General features: G+C 57.8%; 4 protein-coding genes across 15 annotated transcripts in view; 2 read left to right on the top strand and 2 right to left on the bottom strand.

The window, feature by feature from the left end:
* Positions 1–5,412, top strand: part of RANBP3 (RAN binding protein 3) — a 50,766-nt gene extending 45,354 nt beyond the window's left edge. For 7 of the 12 annotated variants that reach the window (XM_010806913.4, XM_005208857.5, XM_010806911.4 and 4 more), the window contains 5 exons: positions 33–157; positions 1,590–1,710; positions 3,372–3,514; positions 3,795–3,978; positions 4,062–5,412. In XM_010806913.4, coding sequence (XP_010805215.1) covers positions 33–157; positions 1,590–1,710; positions 3,372–3,514; positions 3,795–3,978; positions 4,062–4,105 — 617 coding nt within the window. In that variant the 3' untranslated portion in view covers positions 4,106–5,412. 12 annotated transcript variants of the gene reach the window in all.
* On the bottom strand, positions 5,341–6,881 carry CAPS (calcyphosine). Its single transcript, NM_001076424.1, is given in 4 exon segments — positions 5,341–6,001; positions 6,072–6,278; positions 6,413–6,590; positions 6,665–6,881. Coding segments are annotated over 4 exon segments (570 nt in total). The 5' UTR covers positions 6,748–6,881; the 3' UTR covers positions 5,341–5,899.
* Positions 6,882–8,532: 1,651 nt separating this feature from the next.
* On the bottom strand, positions 8,533–11,687 carry VMAC (vimentin type intermediate filament associated coiled-coil protein). The gene is given in 2 exon segments (NM_001105371.1): positions 8,533–10,280; positions 11,481–11,687. Coding segments are annotated over 2 exon segments (501 nt in total). The 5' UTR covers positions 11,672–11,687; the 3' UTR covers positions 8,533–9,970.
* A 1,640-nt stretch (positions 11,688–13,327) lies between these two features.
* NDUFA11 (NADH:ubiquinone oxidoreductase subunit A11) lies at positions 13,328–18,377 on the top strand. Its single transcript, NM_175718.2, has 4 exons — positions 13,328–13,477; positions 16,593–16,685; positions 16,793–16,915; positions 18,186–18,377. The coding sequence occupies exons 1-4, from the start codon at positions 13,381–13,383 to the stop codon at positions 18,296–18,298; spliced, it is 426 nt and encodes a 141-aa protein (NP_783649.1). The 5' UTR covers positions 13,328–13,380; the 3' UTR covers positions 18,299–18,377.
* The last annotated feature ends 315 nt before the right edge of the window (positions 18,378–18,692 follow it).

The following is an 18,692-nucleotide window of genomic DNA, read 5'->3' on the forward strand; positions in this document are numbered from 1 at the left end:
CCCCAACCAAGTCAGTAGTCAATGTCGTCTAGCTAATCACATTGCAGAGTCCCTGGCCGAGTCGGCAGCCGCCTACACCAAGGCGACGGCGCGGAAGTGCCTGCTAGAGAAGGTGGAGGTCATCACCGGGGAGGAGGCCGAGAGCAACGTGCTGCAGGTGAGTGCCCACCTGCTTGTGGTGCCGGGCGCTAGAGCCACACGGCCTGTCTCAGGACAAGTTACAGACCTGAAACAGACACTTGTTCCTGCCGCCCCTTAGCAGCTGTGACTGTCTTGTCCCAGTGTCCTCCTCTTAGCCCAGACTTCACGGCCCTCCTGCCACGTCCCCACGGTCCTCCCCTCCTGGGACAGCAGGTCCAGGGCGGTAGGGCTCCATCTGCCCTTCATCCTTCCCCACATACCCGAGTGTGTGTCTGTAAACCACAAACATGTGGCATTGGGGAGTTTTCTGTGGTACTGCTTATCCCTACTCAGATTCATTTTACTGTCAAGAGATGTTGACTTATGAAGATCTACGGACTTCTCTCTGTAAAGGGTCGCTTACGGTCTCTGTTGCACTTTTTTAAACATAAAACAGCTTTGATGAGATACAGTGCACATACTATGAAATTCACCTTTTTTAAAGTGTACAGTTCAGTGGGTTTTAGCACATTCAGAGAGTTGTACAAATGTCATCACTACTTTAGAACATTTTTGCCCCCAAAAAAGAAGCCTTATGCCCTTTGCCCTTCAGCAGTGATTTCCCCATCCCCCTCTCCCCCAGCCCCTGGCGACCACGAATCCTCTCTTTCTCTCTGTGGACGTGCCTGTTCTGGGTGTTTCGTGTCAGCAGACTCATACTGGGTTGTCTCTGGGGTTCGTCCCTGTTGGAGCATGTGTCAGAGCCTCGTTCTTCATGACTGAATGACTGTCCCCTGTACAAATGGACCACGGTTGCTCATCCCATCCCCTGTTGGTGGACACCTGCTTTGTTTCCACCCTGGGGGGATTAAGAATGATGCCCATGGACACTCACGTACAGCTTTCTCGGTGCACGCCTGCTTCACTCTTCTTGGGTAGATACTTACAAGTGGGATTTCTGGGCTGTGTGATAATTCCATGTTTAACACTTTAAAGGGCAGTTTTCCACAGCGGCTGCACCAGTTCCCATTCCCATCAGCAAGGTGTGAGGGTTCTGCTTTCTCCACATCCTCCAACACCTGTTTCATCTGTCCTTTGGTTACAACCATCCTAGTGAGTGTGAAGTGGTATCATATTGTGGATTTTTTTTATTTTTATCTTTTTATTTACTTGGCCGTGTCAGGTCTTAGCTGCCCTATAACATGTAGGATCTTAGTTCCCCAACCAGGGGTGAGCCTGTGTCCCCTGTGCTGGAAGACAGATTCTTAACCACAGGACCACCAGAGAAGTCCCCCACGTTGTGGTTTTGATTTGCATTTCCATAGTGATTTTTTTTTTAATACTCTTCTGAAAATGTAAAATCCATTCAAGCTTGAAAGCAGGACAGAAAAGTGGCCAAGGCCAGATGTGTCCCCCGGGCCGTAGTTTGTTGAGCCTGGCGGTTCATGCACGCTCACCTTGTGTTGCAGATCCAATGTAAGCTGTTTGTCTTTGACAAGACCTCGCAGTCGTGGGTGGAGAGAGGCCGAGGGCTGCTCAGACTTAACGACATGGCATCAACTGACGACGGGACGTTGCAGTCCCGACTAGGTGAGCTGTGGCCGGGTTCCCATGGAGGGCCTGGGGGATTCGGGGCCCCCGACGTGTGTCCATGGCCAGCCCTCAACCTGGGGGACCCATCCCACCCAGCCTAGAGGCTCCCACTACCAGTCCTTCTCTGATTCTCTTTCTGACTGTGAAAATAGATAAAAAGATTCAGCAGTTTTTGAACTTATTTTTCGATAATAAAAGTGCCAGTTTTATGGTAGGAAAACAAAGAAATCAAACATCAGCTAAAATTTCTTTATGAAAAAGGGAAATCCCTGCTGAGAACGTTTTGGTAGGTCTGTTCCTGCTCTGTGGCCCTTTTCTAAGGAAGTGGGGCGATCCTGTCTTGCTCTCTTCACTCTCTTTAGTGAGCGTGTTCCTTTGTTGTTGCATTTGCCTTAAAACATAACTTAAAAAGTTCTTGAAAAACTTCCCATTAATATTCCACCGACTGAATAGCCATTTCCCTTTTGATGGACATTTGGGTTCTTAATTTTTCTTGGCTCATAAATAATATTTCTTGTACCATTTTTTACATGAATTTTATTCCTGGAAGTATGATTATTACAAAAAGTATGTGTGTGAGTGTGTTTGCATATGTGTGAGACACGTGTACTCATCTTTTTCTTTTTGTAAGTTACCCTCCCAAATTAAAAGTTGTCGTCCGGCCTTTACAGAAGTGTCGATCCCTGGCCCAGGTGTAGCTCGCGCTGTGTCCTTTCAAAGGTGTTTTTATGTGCTTGGGCTCAGAATTGGAACAGAAATGGAAATGGCCCTCCTGTTCGGGCACAGGTCTTTTCACCCCTGCCCGTAGACATCCCTTCATTTCTTTTTCAATGTTTCTAATGGAAACGTGCAAGCAGAGGGCAGAGAGGGCACAGGATTTCAAGATCCCAGCTCGTGGCTTTTCCCCTGGTCGTCAGCCTGTGACCAGCCTCCTTGCAGCCATGCCCTCCCCTCCTCGTTGAGGTCCTTTCTGGCCATGCCCTCCTTTCACCCCACACAACCTTTGACCCTTGGCACAGACCTTCCCTCAGAGCTCACCTTGAGGGGTGGGGTTGGGGGCATCTGGGTTGGAGTGACCACATCTAACCTGCCCCAGGTTTTCAAGGTTGGGGCGTAGACGGGGTTGGGGCTGGGTAGGCCGGGACAGGTCAAGCAGGACGACGTTGACCTTGGGCTGGCTGTGGGTGGAACTCAGGTCTCACCTGCGTTTCCTGGAGGAAGGGTCTGTCCCAGCTTCTCTCTACTGCGTGCTGTCCTCAGCCACTCCCGAGGGACGCTCTGAGCAGCAGTCAGCCCCAGCACTTCCTCCTAGTGTTCAGCTCCTCCTCACGGGGCAGGAGCTGGACCTTGGCCTGTGGGTGGTGACAGTCAGGGGGTGTCAGCTTCATGTGCCATGTCCCCAGTGTGCAGCCCACCCCCATGCAGCATGCCCCCTGCTGCCCCCTAACTAGCCCCTTTCCTGGGAAGCCCCGTCCAGGTACCACCTCCACCCCCTGCACGCACTTCAGTGGCGGGGGTGCCAGGGCTGCTGCTCGGCAGATGGGCAGGGGGGAGGCTGTCGTGGGATTCCTCCCTGGGATGTTGACTTGCCTGCAGGTGTGTCTGTTTTCCTGGGGTTGGGTGGGGGCGGGCAGGACTGACGTCCTCACTGGTTGCAGTGATGCGGACCCAGGGCAGCCTGCGACTGATCCTCAACACCAAGCTGTGGGCCCAGATGCAGATGGACAAGGCCAGCGAGAAGAGCATCCGAATCACGGCCATGGACACTGAGGACCAGGGCGTGAAGGTCTTCCTGATCTCGGTGAGCAGCCCCGGGTAGAGGCCAGGCGGCTGCCAGACACAAGCAGCCAGCTCCACGTCCAGCACTGGGTGCCCTGCACGGGGGCCTGGCCAGGGAGAGCGGGAGGCCTCCAGGGTCGGGAGGGCTGGCCTGGTTGTGGGCTCTGTGACCCCTTGGGAGGACAAGCCCTGCGCCCGCCGGAGCTTCTGTTTCCTGCCCTTGAGTTTGTTGAGGAGGGAGGTCAGGCTCCCCACTCCGAGTCCTGGAGTTGACTGAGGAGGGGTCTCCCCTCTGCCCCCAGGCCAGCTCCAAGGACACAGGCCAGCTGTACGCGGCCCTGCACCACCGCATCCTGGCCCTGCGTAGTCGCGTGGAGCAGGAGCAGGAGGCCAAGGCACCGGCCCCTGAACCTGGGACCGCCCCATCCAACGAGGACGACAGTGATGACGACGATGTGCTGACCCCGTCGGGGGCCCCCACAGGCGGTGAGTCGGGTGGCCCAGGGTGGCCCGGGGTGGGGGCTCTGTCCCAGGCAAGGACCTGACGGCAAGGCCACCGCTTCCCACAGGCGCCGGCGATGAAGGCGATGGGCAGACAGCCGGGAGCACATAGCGCCAGGAGCCAGCCGCCGCGAGCCTGCTGCTTTGTCCGTCTGTCTGCCCGCCCGCCCCTCCCCCGGCAGCATCGAGGCACGGGGCTCGGGAACCACACTCCCCGCTGGGTTGGCCACAGTCTGGATCCGCACGTCCCGTTCAGAAGCAGACTCGGGAACTGCCTGAATGTGGTTTGGGACACGAACCTCATCATATTGATGAGCAAAACGAAAAAGAACATTTCTTCCCTCCCCACCTTGAATTGAAATGGCACATTAAGACTTGTCACGGCTTCTCACTGGGACTGGGACACCTCGTTTCTTCACCCTGCCCTCCGTGCCGCCGGCTTCCCTGCCGCCTGCCCAGGCCGCTGGGCCGTCTCACAGTGTAACACTGGGCCTGCTGGACCGTCTGTTACCACCATCTTTACCTCCCGCCCCCATGTTCTGACTTGGGGGTTTTATTTTTAGATCTTTTCTCCCCCCAAGGCTTTGTGTTGGTTTCCTAGGTCGAGCAAGGCACTTCTGTGTGTTGAGCAGGCGTGGCTGCGTTGTGGGCTGCACCCTGGCCCCCCCTGTGACCCCAGTCCCCATGCTGGGGGCGCTCAGGACTGCTCGAGAGCCAGCCCCATGGGTTCCCCACCTGGGATTCCTCCAGGCTGAGTCGTGGGGTGTGGACAGGTTGGGCCCTGGGCCTAGAGAGCTTGTCTAGAAAAGGGTCACTGGATGTTGTGGGGGGCGCTCCATCCTCCTGTCTGTGCCCGTGACGTGGGTCACGCAGCCTCGGGTACGTGGGTACAAGCCTGTTTCCTGCTCTTGGCCGTTCTTCCCTCTCCAGGCCCTGGACGGCTCTGCCCCCAGCACTGTTGAGGGCTGGGGGCTTCTGAGAGGGGAACCCTGGTGGGGCTTCGAGGAGGGGGCAGCAAGCAGAGCAGTTTCAGACAGCAGGCAGAACCCATGCTCGCAGCACACACAGGAGCGCGCCCTCTGCTTGCCCCACCCCGGAGCGTGGCCAAGAGCAGCGGGGTGCTGCCTCCCCCCACATCAGAGCTCCAGGGGTTCACAAGAACCCTCCCGCCCGCCCTGACAGGCTGAGGAGGGGGCCGTCTGAGCCACGCCACCCGCACCCCAGGGTGGCCCTGCAGCCGCGCCTGAGCCACGGGACATCACCAAAGGCCCCCCAGCAGATCCGGTCACACTTCTCTGCTTTAAGCCTTAGTCAACTAGTGACAAGTAAAACCAGATAATGCCCACGTGTTTTGGAACATTTATGTAAGATTGTCATATGAAATGTATTTGGGAACTACATTAAAACTTTTAACTAAAACGCTGGCCCCCTGCGTGCCCCAGGGGCCTCAGGAAGCTGGACGACCTGACCAGGAAGCAGCCTGGCCTGCCCACAGGGTGGTGGCCTCTGCACACCTGGGCAGATGACCCAGAACGGCTGCCTTCCGAGATTCACAGCGGCCGGCTTCACACAAGAGCTGTCCGCTTCCCCGTCAGGTGCGGCTTGGCTTCCCGGGGACCCACAGGGAGGGGTAGGGGTGCTGGCAGGCAGGGTTCACTGAGCAGGGATGGGAGGAGGTTTGGGATCAGCATGATGTGGACAAGGGGCCTTTCCCCCTGGAGTCCTGAGCCAGTGACCCATCAGGGGAATCGGTGGCCAAGCAGTACACCCGGAGACCTGGTCCAGCCGGTTCTGTGGCCTCGGTCTGGCTACACTCCTACCCACCCCTACTCCAGGGCTGCTCAGCTCCAAGCCCAGATGAGAGGGGCCCTGGCTCCAGGGTGCCGGCTGCATGGGGGTACACGGCTCACAGCCGCCAGGCGCTGGTCATCATGGCCACAAACTCCTCATCTGTATCCATGGAGGCGCTCACACCACTGTAGTAGTCCTGGAACTCAGCCAGCGTGACCTGGGGGCAGACAGGTGGTCAGGGGGGGTCTGGAGGTGTGGGCGAGGGACCAGGGTATGCATGCACCCACCTGCCCGTCCTTCTCGGAGGAGTCGAAGTTGTCCAGGAAGTGGCGGAGCACCTGCTCTTCAGTCCACTCCCCGCTCCGCACCTTTGGGTGAGTGCGGCCGCTGTATACCCCCCGGAGATCATCCACAGTCACCACGCCATCACCACTGCGGTCCAGCTTGGCAAACGCAGCTGTGACGACCGCCTCCCGGGCCTGGGACATGGGGGGCTGGGGAGGGTGTGGTGGTGACCGGGGGGTACGAAGCGCAGAGGCTCCCATTGGTCTCCACGCTGACACAGACAAGCCCGGGAGAGTGCGGCACCCCAGTGGGAGGAAGGGACACTGCTGCACCCCCTGCTCACCCGCAGCGCTCGCAGGAACTCCTCCAGGTCCAACGTCCCGCTGCCGTCGCGGTCCCAGCGCCTGCACACGCCCTCCATCTCAGCTGTGTCCAGCACCAGCCCCAGCTCAGCCAGGCCCCGCTGGAGCTCCCTCACATCCAGGGAGCGGCTCCCATCCTGGTCCAGGCGGCGAAAAAATCTGGGGGGCAGGGGTGTGGGGTTTGAAAAGATCCATGGGACTGGGGGTCGGGGAGATGTGAGAGGTAAGCTCACCTGGCCACACCCTGGATGCCCGAGGCCCCTCGGGACAGGCACTGGGCTCGGAGCTTCTCCATGGTGGTGTCCACAGCATCCATGCTGGCTCCGGGCTCTCTGGGTGGCTGGACAGGCTAGAGATCTGGGGCTCCTGCTCAGCCACCAGGCTACAGACTGGCTGCCTTGATCTGTCCTGGAGTCCAGGTGGCTGCTCTGCCTGCCTCCTGCCCGTTCTGCCCAGGGCTGGCAGTGCGTCCTGCTAGGCAGGGCTGTTGCTAGGGGACAGGGCTCTGGAGACCGGGAGGGGCCCCCGCTGTAACTCTCTCTGTGCCAGGGCCGTGTGGCCACAAGCACAGCCCTGCGGGGGCATATGAAAGGCCAAGGAGGACAGCCCAGCACTGTTGCTGTCAGCACTGCCCAACCACCGTCCCGCCTGCTCTCTCCTAGCCCTGGGAGAGAGCCAGACCCAGGTTAGGAGGAGGGTGGAGGGAGTTGGGGAGGGGCGCTTCGTTCCCAGCCCTTGAGGGACCAGTGTCCCAGATGAGGGGAGGCCAGGCCCAATTCCTATGCGAACCCTCCCCTCTCTGGGCTTCAGCCCCCAGCCCCTTTCCACAGGGCTGCAGCTGAAGCTGCTAAGGAATTCAAGTTTAAAGACTCAAGATGGCCCAGGCCCACATCCAACAGGAGCTGCTCAGACCAGTGCTGGCTGAGCCAGTCCTGTAAACATCAATGTTGAGTTGGACGAAGCAATTCTCAGTAGTTAATTATGGCCAGTCGTGGTATTTTTGTCAACATGGGTCTTTTGGGGGTTGGTTTCCAGTTCTCAGACATCACTTGGTGGGCTTGCTCATGACAAGCCGCTTATCTGGCCAGAGAAGGACCCCTGGCCCCCTGACTTCCATAATCCAAGAGGAACCAAGACCACCGGCAGAGAAGGCCTGCCATCAGACTGGACATCTGGCCAACTGAGCCTCATATCAGCAGGCCAAGATCGAAGATGATAATGGATTTTCCAGGACTTAAAATGCAGGCCCCTGTTTGGGGAACCCCTGCCCACCCACAGAGACCCAGAGATCATCAGAAGCTTTTCAAAGCTTGGGAGTTGCACACAGCACAATGGTATTGTCAGAAGTTGCTGCTCCCAACTGAAGCCAAACCGTGGATCACAAGCAACCTGTCACTGTGATTCACACCACAGTGGATGCACCACCATCGACTGTTAGGAGAAACTGCAGTGACATCCTGCTGCAGACGTTCTCGTGACTCGCTGCAGTCCAACATTCTCTGTGTAGGCACAAAAAATAGCTCCATTGTGTGCTTTCATGAGGATTAGAAATGTCAGGGGTTTTTTTCTATAAAGAAATGTAAAATGTAATCACAATTATTGTAGCTCTGGGCATCTCTGCATCTTTGAATCAGAATCTCAACAATAAAAAATTGGGGGGACTTTGGTTGGTCCAGTGGTTAAGAATCTGCCTTCCAGTGCAGGGGACACAGGTTCAGTCCCTAGTTGGGGAACTAAGATCCCACATGCTATGGGGCAACTAAGCTTCTGTGTCACCACAAAGAACCCACATGCCACGACTAAGACCTGACACAGTCAAATAAATGGTTTTTTTTTTAATTAACTTTACTTAAAAAAAATTGAAAATGGCGAGGGCCCTCCAAACCCAGAGGCCCTTTCACTTTACCTCTCTGAGGCTCACTTTGCATAGCTATAAAATGGGGCAATGCCTGTGTGCATAGGTGGCTTAAGAGACAGAACTGTATGTACAGAGTGCTTGGCACAAGCTCCCACCCAGTGGGGCCCCACCCTGGACCCAGGAGCAGCACAGCAGCCACCTCTCCAGCCCCCACAGTAGGAAGAAAGGAGGAGGGGCCAATGGTGCCATGAAATCATTTGGTTTATTCTTGGGCGTAGACAGGCCCTAGCCTGCCTTCCCCTTGTACAAACAGCACCCCCCTTATTCGTCCAGAGGAGAAAACGGGGCCATTGTTACCACACTGAGGGGTCGCTGTGCGACGCCAGGAGGCACCCTCCCAGGGCGGAGGACGGATGCTGAGCTTTCTGGGCTGAAAGGGGCTATGCCCCGCAGTGGTTCCTGGGGTGGGGATTCCCTGAGTCAGGAGGCAGGAAACGGCTGCCATAGTCCCAGGCCAGGCACTTGGGCTGGGCAGAGAAAGGCACAGGGCTCCCTGTTCTGATAAAAAAGCAAAGTGCCTCAAATATCTCAGGCCAACAAGGGCAGCATACAAATAAGGAGTGAAAAAATAGATTCTCTGGGGATTAGAAAAAGGAGCCAGCTGGTGCTACGAAAGGAAAGCTGCTGGGGACCTCATGAGATGTGCTGGGTCCCAGGAACCTGCCCTCATGCAGCTTCCACTCCAATGGTAAAAATTTACATACAGGAAGTAAAATGGGGCAATGGGGGAAGGTGGAATGGGGAAGAATGACTTCTGATAAGGCAGTCATGGAAGCCCTCTCAGAGGAGGTGACGTTTGAGCAAAGACCTGAGTGAGCAGGAGCCAGTCATGTGGCATCTGGGGGAAGAGCATTCTAGGCAGAGGAAACAGCCAATGTAAAGACCCCGAGGCAGGATGCTATCAAGAGAAGGTAATGGGATGCCTGAGTCTGCCTGGGCAGTGAAGCCTGGTTGCCAGCATATCGGCACATCCCACCTGCACACTCCTTCCTGGGTTGAGAGGAGGATAGAATTAGGGGGGAAAATATATAAGTATAACCAATGCAAAACAGCCTGAGGCTTGAGGTTCACAATTCTGGACTGAGATGAATAAGGCTTTAGGATGAAGAATGCTTCCGGAGGAACAAAAACCGGGCAGGGGAGAAAAGAGGGAGAGACTCAAATCACATGGCACTTGATGCCATCCACCTCCACCAGAAAAAGAGAGGTCTCTAACTCAGATGTTTCAGGGGCCAGACATCCGGCCTTGAGAGATGAGGGGGTGAATGGAAACTTGCCCTTGCTAAAGAGGGTGTCCTGGACTCAGATCTAGACGTACAGCCCAGCCAGAAGCCAGAAATCCAGATTCGTGTGTAAGCGTGACCAGTTCTCCAACAAGGGTGATTGATTCAAAGTTTTGCTTTTTAAAAGAAAAAAAGAGAAAAACTGGCTGAGTTCATCTGCATTTGGCCTGCAGGCCACCCATATGAAACCTATGCTTTTTTAACAGGTTCTGACGCTGAGGATAATGGCTCTTCCAAGGGGTCCTCTCTGGGATATGTTAACCCTAAGGATACCCAGGCAGTAGAAGAAGTCCCCACTGGAGTCCTCTTTCTCCATTCCGGAACCTGCTCTCTGGGACTCACACAGTGGTCCCAAACACTGCGGGCTCGAGCTGGTCGCTGCCCTCTTCCTCCCCAGTACTGTTGGCAAGGGGTGAGCTGGGCCCACCAGGGAGTAAGTCACTGGCTGGCAGGGGCCCCAGGCGCTCGGCCTCAGCCAGGGTAGCCAGCAGCCCAGCCAGGGGCGGCCGGCGGCGGCAGAGATCCTGCAGCAGCTCAGCCCGGGGCTGCAACTGCCCTATGAGCTTGTCCCTCTGGCGCACGGCAGCCTGCAGACTCTGAACAGCAGCCTCGGAGGTCAGCAGCTGCTCCCGGAGGGCGGCAATCTCACTGGCAGGAAGGCAAGACGGAACCATTATGGTACCCGGCCACCAGAGGTTCTCTTCCCTCTGCTCCCAACCTCCATCCCCAGCTGCATAGATTGAATCCCTACGCCGTGATAGTATTTGGAGAAGGGGGCCTTGAGAGGTACGGAAAGTTTACATGGTGTAATGAAAGGTTTCCTTTTAAGAAGAGATACCAAAGAGCTTGCTTGCTCGCTCGCTCTCTCCCTCTCTCTGTCTCTCTCTCTGTCTCTATGCTTTGTGAAGACACAGTGAGAAGATGACTGTTGGCAAGCTCGGAAGAGGATGCTCACCAGAACTGAATCATTGCCTTGATTTTGAACTTCCCGGCCTCCAGAACTGTGAGGAATCATTTGATGTTGTTTAAAACACCCAGTGTGTGGTATTCTGTAATGGCAACCTCAGCAGACTAACACACTCCCTCATTCACACCCTAGCAGTTCCCTTGTCCCCTTCCCTCTTTGCCTATTTGCTGTTCAGCTTAGATGGCTCCTCCGCCAAGAAGCCTTCCCTCTGGGCCCTCCTAGAACTGTGTTGCCCTCCATCATACACAAGAATACTGTGAGTAGGTTGAATACTGGAGTGGGTTGCCACTTCCTTCTCCAGCCATCATACACACACATCCCAATCACCCTGTGTTGTAACTGCCTGACCGTGTGCTTGAGGACAGGGCTGAACAGGTCTTACTGATGTGCCCTAATGACCAGCACAGGGCCTGGCACATGGTAGAGTGCTCAGTAAAGATGAAGTAACAAGTCCAACCAGCTCTGAATTGTTTCCCACCAGGTCCTCAGAAACACTTTCTTCCCTGGGCCCTTGTCTCATCCCTTTGAATCCTCAGCTAGAAAGACTATTCAAAACTGCTGATATAATCCCATCCTCCCAAGAACCTGCCATGGCTCCAATACCTACATCAGGCTACTGGTGGTCCCTGTACCACTCAGGACCAGCCAGTTTTGCCTAGTGGTAAAATGGACCCTGTTAAGTTGGATAGCCACACCCAAGTGACATCTCTCAACTTTATATAGTGATAATTCAAGTATTTTTGTGTTTGTTTTTCCAGTCCCACCAGTAGTCCAGCTCTACGTGAATGCCCACGTCTCCCCTACCAGTATTCCTTTCCTATCTCGGATCTGCCTCTGCCCAACTCCTCCGAGAAGTCCACCTGCCGGGTCCCAAGATTCACCGGTCTTTGGCGCGTCCCAGCTCGTCTAAAGCGGCGCTCAATTGCTGGTCGTGGCGGGCCAGGCGCTCGGCCTGGGCGCGCACCATGCACTCGGCTGCCTCCAGCCGCGCCTCCAGTTCCGCCGCGCGCCGGTGAACGGCAGCCAGGTGTGCGTTAGCCTCGCGGATTTGCAGGGGCGGCGGCGCTGACATGGCCCCTGCAGAGGACCAGGCCTGGACACGCCCATGGGCGGCCCGGAACCGGCCCTGGACACGCCCCCGGAGGGCCACACCTCCGAGGGTCCCGTCAAGACTTCGGCGTGATTGGCCGGGTTCACCGCCAGGCTCCGCCCTCCAGGGCTGGGTCTAGTACTCAAACCCGAACGCCCCCACTGGTTCCGGCAACTGGAAACTCCTCCCCTGAGCCCCGACTAACTCCAAGATTGGCCAAGGTCTTAACAAACCCCGGGCCCAGGTTGGCCTTGTCCTCCGGTGGCCAGCTCAGGCTCTGGCAACAGGATTGGTCATTCTCTCGAGGCAGGCCCCGCCCTCCTCAGAATCTAAAGCGCCAAGTCGGTCGGGCCCCACAAGTCTGACCACGCCCCTGGAACCCGTTACGCTTCTATCATTGGCCGTTCACGCCCCTTAGGCAATTGTACAGCTCTTGATTGGTCCAGTCCCCTTCAGGTTATGTTTGGGATTCTGGACGCACACCCAGCGGATGATCATTCTTCATCCCGCCCAGGGGTTGGACTACAAACCGGGCCCAGACCCCGTCCTGCTAAGAATCCAAGCACTGGGAGTGGACACTTTCTCGTTAAGCCCCTGAGCCTGAGTCATTGGAAGGACTGACGCCGAAGCTGACGCTCCAATATTTGGCTACCTGATGCGAAGAACAGACTCATTGGAAAAGACCCTGATGCTGGGAAAGATAGGGGGGTAGGAGAAGAGGGGGGCGACAGAGGACATGAATCTGAACAAACTCCGGGAGATAGTGGAGGACAGGGTAGCCTGGCGTGCTACAGTCCATGGGGTGGCAAAAGGTCGGACACAAGTTAGCTGCTGAACAGTAATCCTGTGCCTGACCACGCCCCCAAATAGTAGCAGGCAGTTGCTGCTGCTGCTGCTGCTGCTAAGTCGCTTCAGTCGTGTCCGACCCTGTGCGACCCCATAGACGGCAGCCCACCAGGCTCCCCTGTCCCTGGGACTCTCCAGGCAAGAACACTGGAGTGGGTTGCTATTTCCTTCTCCAATGCATGAAAGTGAAAAGTGAAAGTGAAGTCGCTCAGTCGTGTCCGACCCTCAGCGACCCCATAGGCTGCAGCCTACCAGGCTCCTCCGTCCATGGGATTTTCCAGGCAAGAGTACTGGAGTGGGGTGCCATTGCCTTCTCCAGCCTTCTCCGTTAACTAGGCTTAAAACTGGCCATTGGGCGTGACCACACCTCCCCACAGATACTGGCGCTGGGAGTGGCCACATCCCTCCGTGTTCCCGCCCCATAATGACGTCTCGCTCCAGTAGAGTTTGGCTCCGCGGTCTCCTCTCTGCCTTGTGGATAGGCTTAGTACCTTTGATAGTACCGCCCCTAGTTAGGTCCTACGTCTCGGGGTTCACACTATTCTTGACCCAGGATCTTCTGACCTGAAATAACGACAACTGCTTTCACTGATCCTGGTCAGTTTCCCCCTTCAGAAATCGGCCAGTGGTGCACGTGTTCTTCCTTTACTCCCATCCCGACTCCAAGACTTGAGCGCAACCCGTGTTCACGTACGCGGCGCTCAATAAAGTTGCTCACTTGTTGCTGTCCCGCCCGCGCTAGAGGCTGCGCGCGCCGCCCAGGAAGTCTCGCGAGAGTCAGCGGCGTCCGTCCTTGGCCGCAGGAGCAGCCGGGTGGTAAGGTGCAGGACCAAGGCTGTGCTGTCATGGCTAAGACGGTTCTTCGCCAGTACTGGGACATCCCCGAAGGCACCGAATGCCACCGCAAGACCTACGCCACCACCAGTATCGGTGGTGCAGCTGGTGAGCACCGGCCGAGTCCCCAGGTTATAGGGCGCAGGGAGGCCGTCAGATCACTGGGGACTGCCCGAGGGCTTTCTGCAGGGGCTGCGGACCTCACGCGGTGGCAGTAGTCGTCGTCGGGGCATGTGGGGTGGCCTTGGGACGCTGGCGGGGCTGTCGTACTAGATAGACTTTGTGGGATTGTCGGACTAACGCAGAGGGAGCAGAGAGATAACAGGGTCCGAGAGGGTCCCATGAGGGCTGAGAATCTCGCGGAGTGGGTACATGGTCTTCTTTGGAGTGTCTGAGCCGGCCATGGGGACCCCTGGTGTGAGATAGACGTTGCGAGGAGAGGCGGGGGAGCTAGCAGGGTTCCTGGGCCCTGGGAGGTTGTGATACCTGTGACAAGCTGATCACTGGGGTAGTCAAAATCCCTGGGTGCTGGGTGTTTGTGGCGTCTGCTTGAATGGAGTGTGGAGGAGCTTGTTGGAGGGTGTTTGAGGGGTTGCAGGTGGAAACCTTTGACAGAGGCATTATGTCCTGTGGTCATGGAGAGACTCGGATTTGTGGGGCGGTCACTGATTTCCAGGAGCCCTGCAAGGAGGCCTGTGGGTCTTCCCACACATGCTCCTCTGTCCTCCCACACCTCCTCCCTTCTTCCATCCCTGCCTCCGCTCAGCACTCTACAGCGAGAATTCACACTTGAGTTCTCTGGGATGGTGAGCCCCTTTGAAGGCAGGGGACCAGGCTCTAACCCAGCCCAGCACATTGTGAGCACACAGGAACTGGGTGATGGAATGAGCGAGGGAAGGAAGGCAAGGTAGTAACTAGGAATGAATGAATGACTTTACAAATGAGTGAATGAAGGTACAGTGACAGTGAGTGAATGAATGTGAGAATTGAATGAATGAATGTGCATTCATTCATTCATGTGAAGTGTCTGGAAGTCACTTCAGAAGACTGATGGGGAGCCAGGAGCTGGCATAGGGGCTGAGGAGGGGGTCTTTTGAGGGGGTGACAGGAACCTGTGGAAGGGGCCAAGTCAGTGGAGACCCTCGAGTGCTGAGGGGGTGGGTGGTGGTGGCTATAGTGTCTGAGGAGTTAAGTGGGCCGGGGGAGCTGGCTGGCATGTCATCTACTAAATGATTGTTGTTGGGGGGACGGACACTCCTTGACCTTGGGATAATCCAGTGGCTTCCAGGTCATCCCTTCCCAGTTAAAGGACTTCTGAGGGCTCGTAGGATGCTGGGGTGCCTTCTGTGCCCGATGTGGCCTGGCAACTCGGTGTCCCTCGGCCAGGGTCGCAGGCATGTGGTATGTATGTGTTAGTCATTTAGTCATGTCTGACTCTTTGTGACCCCATGGACTGTAGCCCGCCAGGCTCCTCTGTCCATGGGATTCTCCAGTCAAGAATACTGGAATGGATTGCCATTTCCTTCTCCAGGGGATCTTACTGACCCAAGGATTGAACCCAGATCTCCTGCATTGCAGGCAGATTCTTTACTATCTGAGATATAAGGAAAGCAGGCATGTGGGGGTAGGATCAATAAGGTTCTCCCCCAGGACTCACTGCAGTTTGGGGGCTGTCACTGAACCTTGTCTGTGGTTCCTCTTCAAAGGGTCGTCCAGAGATCATGCATCCCCAGGTTCCAGACAGGGTGGGGAGCTGCTCTGATTAAGTCTTTACAAGCTGAGGTAGGGGTGGGGGCCTCGTATGAGAGAATAACTGAGGAAGGAGGCTTGCTGGGACAGTGCGGGCAGGGGGAGCCCCAGACTCTGGCCCGCTCCCTCCTTCCCAGCCTTCAGCCTCTGAGGAGTGCGGGGACACTAGGGTTCAGCGTGGGATGGGGAAGGACTGGACCTGGGCAGCCCCCAAGTGGGCACCTGGCGTACGGGTATCCTCTGTATATGCAGCTCCTCTCCCCTCATCCCTGGGCCTCGGCTTGCCCGTCTGGGAAATGGGTTGGCCGTCTTGGCCCTCCTCGGAGTTGCTCCCAAGGTTACTGCCCCTGTCCGCTGTGACAAATCCCCCACAGCTCTTGTGAGCTGAACCTCAGCAGGGCTGGAGGGCTGCTGCTCAGCTGGGAAGGTCGTGGTGGGGGAGTGCAGCACGCCAGCTGCTGGGTCTGCAGAAGCTGGGCACTTGGAGACTGGGTGGGGCCCACGTCCTGGGGCATCAGTGAAGGTGGTTGGCCTTCAGATCCTCCGGTCTTCCAGGCTGCTCTGCCGGGTGGGTGGCACCAAGGTAGTCTCTCTGCCTGTCTGAGGGCCCCCCCCCCACCCCAACAAAGCAATAAGAGGGGACTGAGCCCATCAGGCCTGAGGAAGGAGAGGGGGTGGGTGCCCTGTCACTCAGCAGGAGGTGGTTCTGCTTTGTCTGGGACGGGCTGGCCCCAGGAGGTCTGTGCTGGCAGCTGGGCCCCACTGGGAGTCTGTCTGGAGAGGAGGGGTGCAGGTCAGCTGGACGGTGGGGAGCCCTGTATTGGGCTGTTCTGGTGACAGGGAGCCAGCCAGGTAGGTCTGCGCATCCACCAAAGAGGGTCTGGCTGAGGAGGCTGACACACGGAGCGGGTCGGCATTGGCTCAGCATACCCCAGGGTGGGGCCTTGGGCCTGGCTGCCCACCAGGGCCCCTCACACGTGAAAACCAACATCAGGGGCAGGTCATCTGGGGCATCGGTGGAGTTGGAAGAGCTTACCAGAGTGGTGAGGCTGAGCCAGCCCGGGTGAGGGTCGGGTCTGGGAGTGGCAAGAAGAGGCGTCAGGAGCCCTGGGCCCTGCAGCAGGGACAGAGCTTTGCTGGAAGTAGGGAGCAGGGCTGGGGTGCTGGTCCAGCCACCGAGGCCCCGGCCCACCCTCAGCGGGGGCTGTGTTCTGGTGCCCTGTGGGGTGGGCTGGATGAGGGGGGTGAGAGCCCAGGCCTTGGAGCAGGAGAGCCAGGTTAGATCCCAGCTCATCGACTGTGGGACCCCAGGTGAGCCCTGTAACAGCCGCTTCCTGGCCCACCCTGCCCAAGCCACCTTGGTGGTTGCCGTGGGAATGCAAGGAGCCGGCGCTGTGGACTGGGGAGGGGCCTGCCCCCTCCAGGGCCCAGGGCTGACTTGCCTGGCCGCCTTTCTGTCCCTCTCTGTCTGCAGGCCTCGTTGTCTCTGCCTACAGCGTTGCCCTCAAAACCCCGACCTCCTTCTTGGAGGGAGTGGCAAGGACGGGACGGTACACATTCACCGCAGGTGAGCAAGCCTGCATGACGTCTGGGCTTCTCCTCAGGGGCCCTTCCAGCACTGGTCTGGACCCCTGACTCAGACCAGGGCCCATCCTGCCCCACCTGCCCCCACAGCCGCCATCGGAGCCATATTTGGCCTCACCTCCTGCATTAGCGCCCAGGTCCGCGAGAAGCCCGATGACCCTCTCAACTACCTCATCGGAGGCTGTGCCGGAGGCTTGATCCTGGGAGCGCGCAGTGAGTGAGCCCTGCGCCCCTGACCTCTGCTAACCCTCCTCCCTCTGCCCATCATGGGTGGGTGTGCATAATGTACATCTGGCGGGGGAGAGGGCAGCGCCCGCAAGAGGTCCCGCGCCTCTGAGTCTCAGCTGCCAGCTAGTTTAGCACTGCTTAGGCACCTACTGCACGTCCACCTCGCTACACCCTCCTGCCCCCATGGCTCAGCGTGGCCTGCATGGACTTGCTGTCTTCCCACCCTGCCCTCCCTGCCTTGCTCTCTCTGCTGCAGCTCCACATCCTCCTCGCTGTTCCTCCAGCACCCTGAGGCCTTGGCATGGCTGTGCCCTCTGCCAGAACACCCTTCCCCCGAGAAGTCAGCACGGCTGCCCCTCACTGTCCCAACCCGCTACATACATCTGGGCCCCCGCCTGCCCTCGCTTATGTCTCTCTCCCTCTGCCGTGTCTTGTCAGAGAACACAGGGTCACTGCCCGTCAGGGGGAGCAGTCGGGGCTGGCTTGGAGCTGCTGACACCCAGGGTCCCACAGGGAAGCAGCTGTCACCATCCCCACCTTCCAGATGGGGGCACTAAGGCCCCAAGGAGATGAGGTGGCCCGAGGTCACCCACATGGAGAAGAGCATGTCTCCCCTGTGAGAGGCCAGGCCCCAGGCCAGCGTGGTACAGCAGAGCCGCCTGGAATAGGAAGCAGACACCGCTCTTCCTGCCTCCCATAGCCTGGCCGGTGGGGGCGGCCAGCCAAGGGAGAAATGGAGGCCACACGCAGATAAACACCCCATCCCGCTGGCTGGAGTGTTCTGTGGAAGGTTCCAGCCGGGCGGAGAGGGAGGGTGCCACGCCCTCCTGGCCTTTGCTGGGAGACCTTGGCTGAGATCCGGCTTTGACCTGCGCCCCTGAGCCTGCAACGGGGTGTGTGAGCCCAGCGCTCAGCAGGCAGAACCCCCTTCCCAGGGCACCTCTCAAGCCGCAGGCATCTTGCGTTCTCCGCCTCATGGACCACAGGGCAGACTTGGCCAGGACTGAGACCTGCCAGCGGTCTTGGTCCCCTCACGCCCCCGCGCCTGAAAGCCTGGACTCCCGCCTCCCGCCTCAGTTTCCACACGCCCACCTTCAAAGGCAGAGGCCCCAGGGCTCCATCCCTAAGGAGCATGTGGTCCAGCCCTGGCCGCCTGAGCTTGGAGGGAGGGCTGTCCTCAGGCGGTGCTCAGGGTGGGCGTAGGCGAGCCTCGCTCCCCGCATGCTGTCTGATGCCAGTCTTTCCTCCCCTGCAGCCCGCAGCTATGGGATCGGAGCTGCTGCCTGTGCGTACATGGGCTTGACGGCCGCACTGGTCAAGATGGGCCAGCTGGAGGGCTGGCAGGTGTTTGCAGAACCCAAGGTGTGAGCCCCGTTGGCGCCTCCCGGGACCTCGGGCAGGTTGAAACTCTTCTAAAAATAATAAATCCTGTGTATATTTGTGTGCATCTCTTCTCCTCTGTCATTCTCCAGGGTGAAGCCCTGTCCAGGTGACAGAGGCTGGGTGACAGGCCAGGGCGGCTCAGGGCGGACGTGGGAGGGAGTGAGGAAGCAGCAGGAGATAAGGCGTCTGGGTCTGTGCCTGAAGGGGCAGGCTCGGCGCCAGCTGGGCCCCTGTGTGGGAGCAGGTGTCAGGCAGAGGTCGCAGGGCCTCAGCCAGTTCTCTGCGAATGGCCTTGGGGACTGACAGTGAGGGGGTTGGGGGGGGACTGGGCCCCGCAGCCCACAGCCCTTCCTGTGGCCCCCCTGCAGCTCGCAGGCCA

Source organism: Bos taurus, chromosome 7 (assembly GCF_002263795.3).
Source record: "Bos taurus isolate L1 Dominette 01449 registration number 42190680 breed Hereford chromosome 7, ARS-UCD2.0, whole genome shotgun sequence".
NCBI lineage: Eukaryota > Metazoa > Chordata > Mammalia > Artiodactyla > Bovidae > Bos > Bos taurus.

Excerpts from the sequence above, each read along its gene's own strand:
- NDUFA11 (NM_175718.2), top strand. The coding sequence starts at position 13,381 with ATGGCTAAGACGGTTCTTCGCCAGTACTGGGACATCCCCGAAGGCACC. Across the intron at positions 16,686-16,792 it reads ACGGTACACATTCACCGCAG|CCGCCATCGGAGCCATATTT; the intron begins GTGAGCAAGCCT and ends CTGCCCCCACAG. Across the intron at positions 16,916-18,185 it reads CTTGATCCTGGGAGCGCGCA|CCCGCAGCTATGGGATCGGA; the intron begins GTGAGTGAGCCC and ends CCTCCCCTGCAG.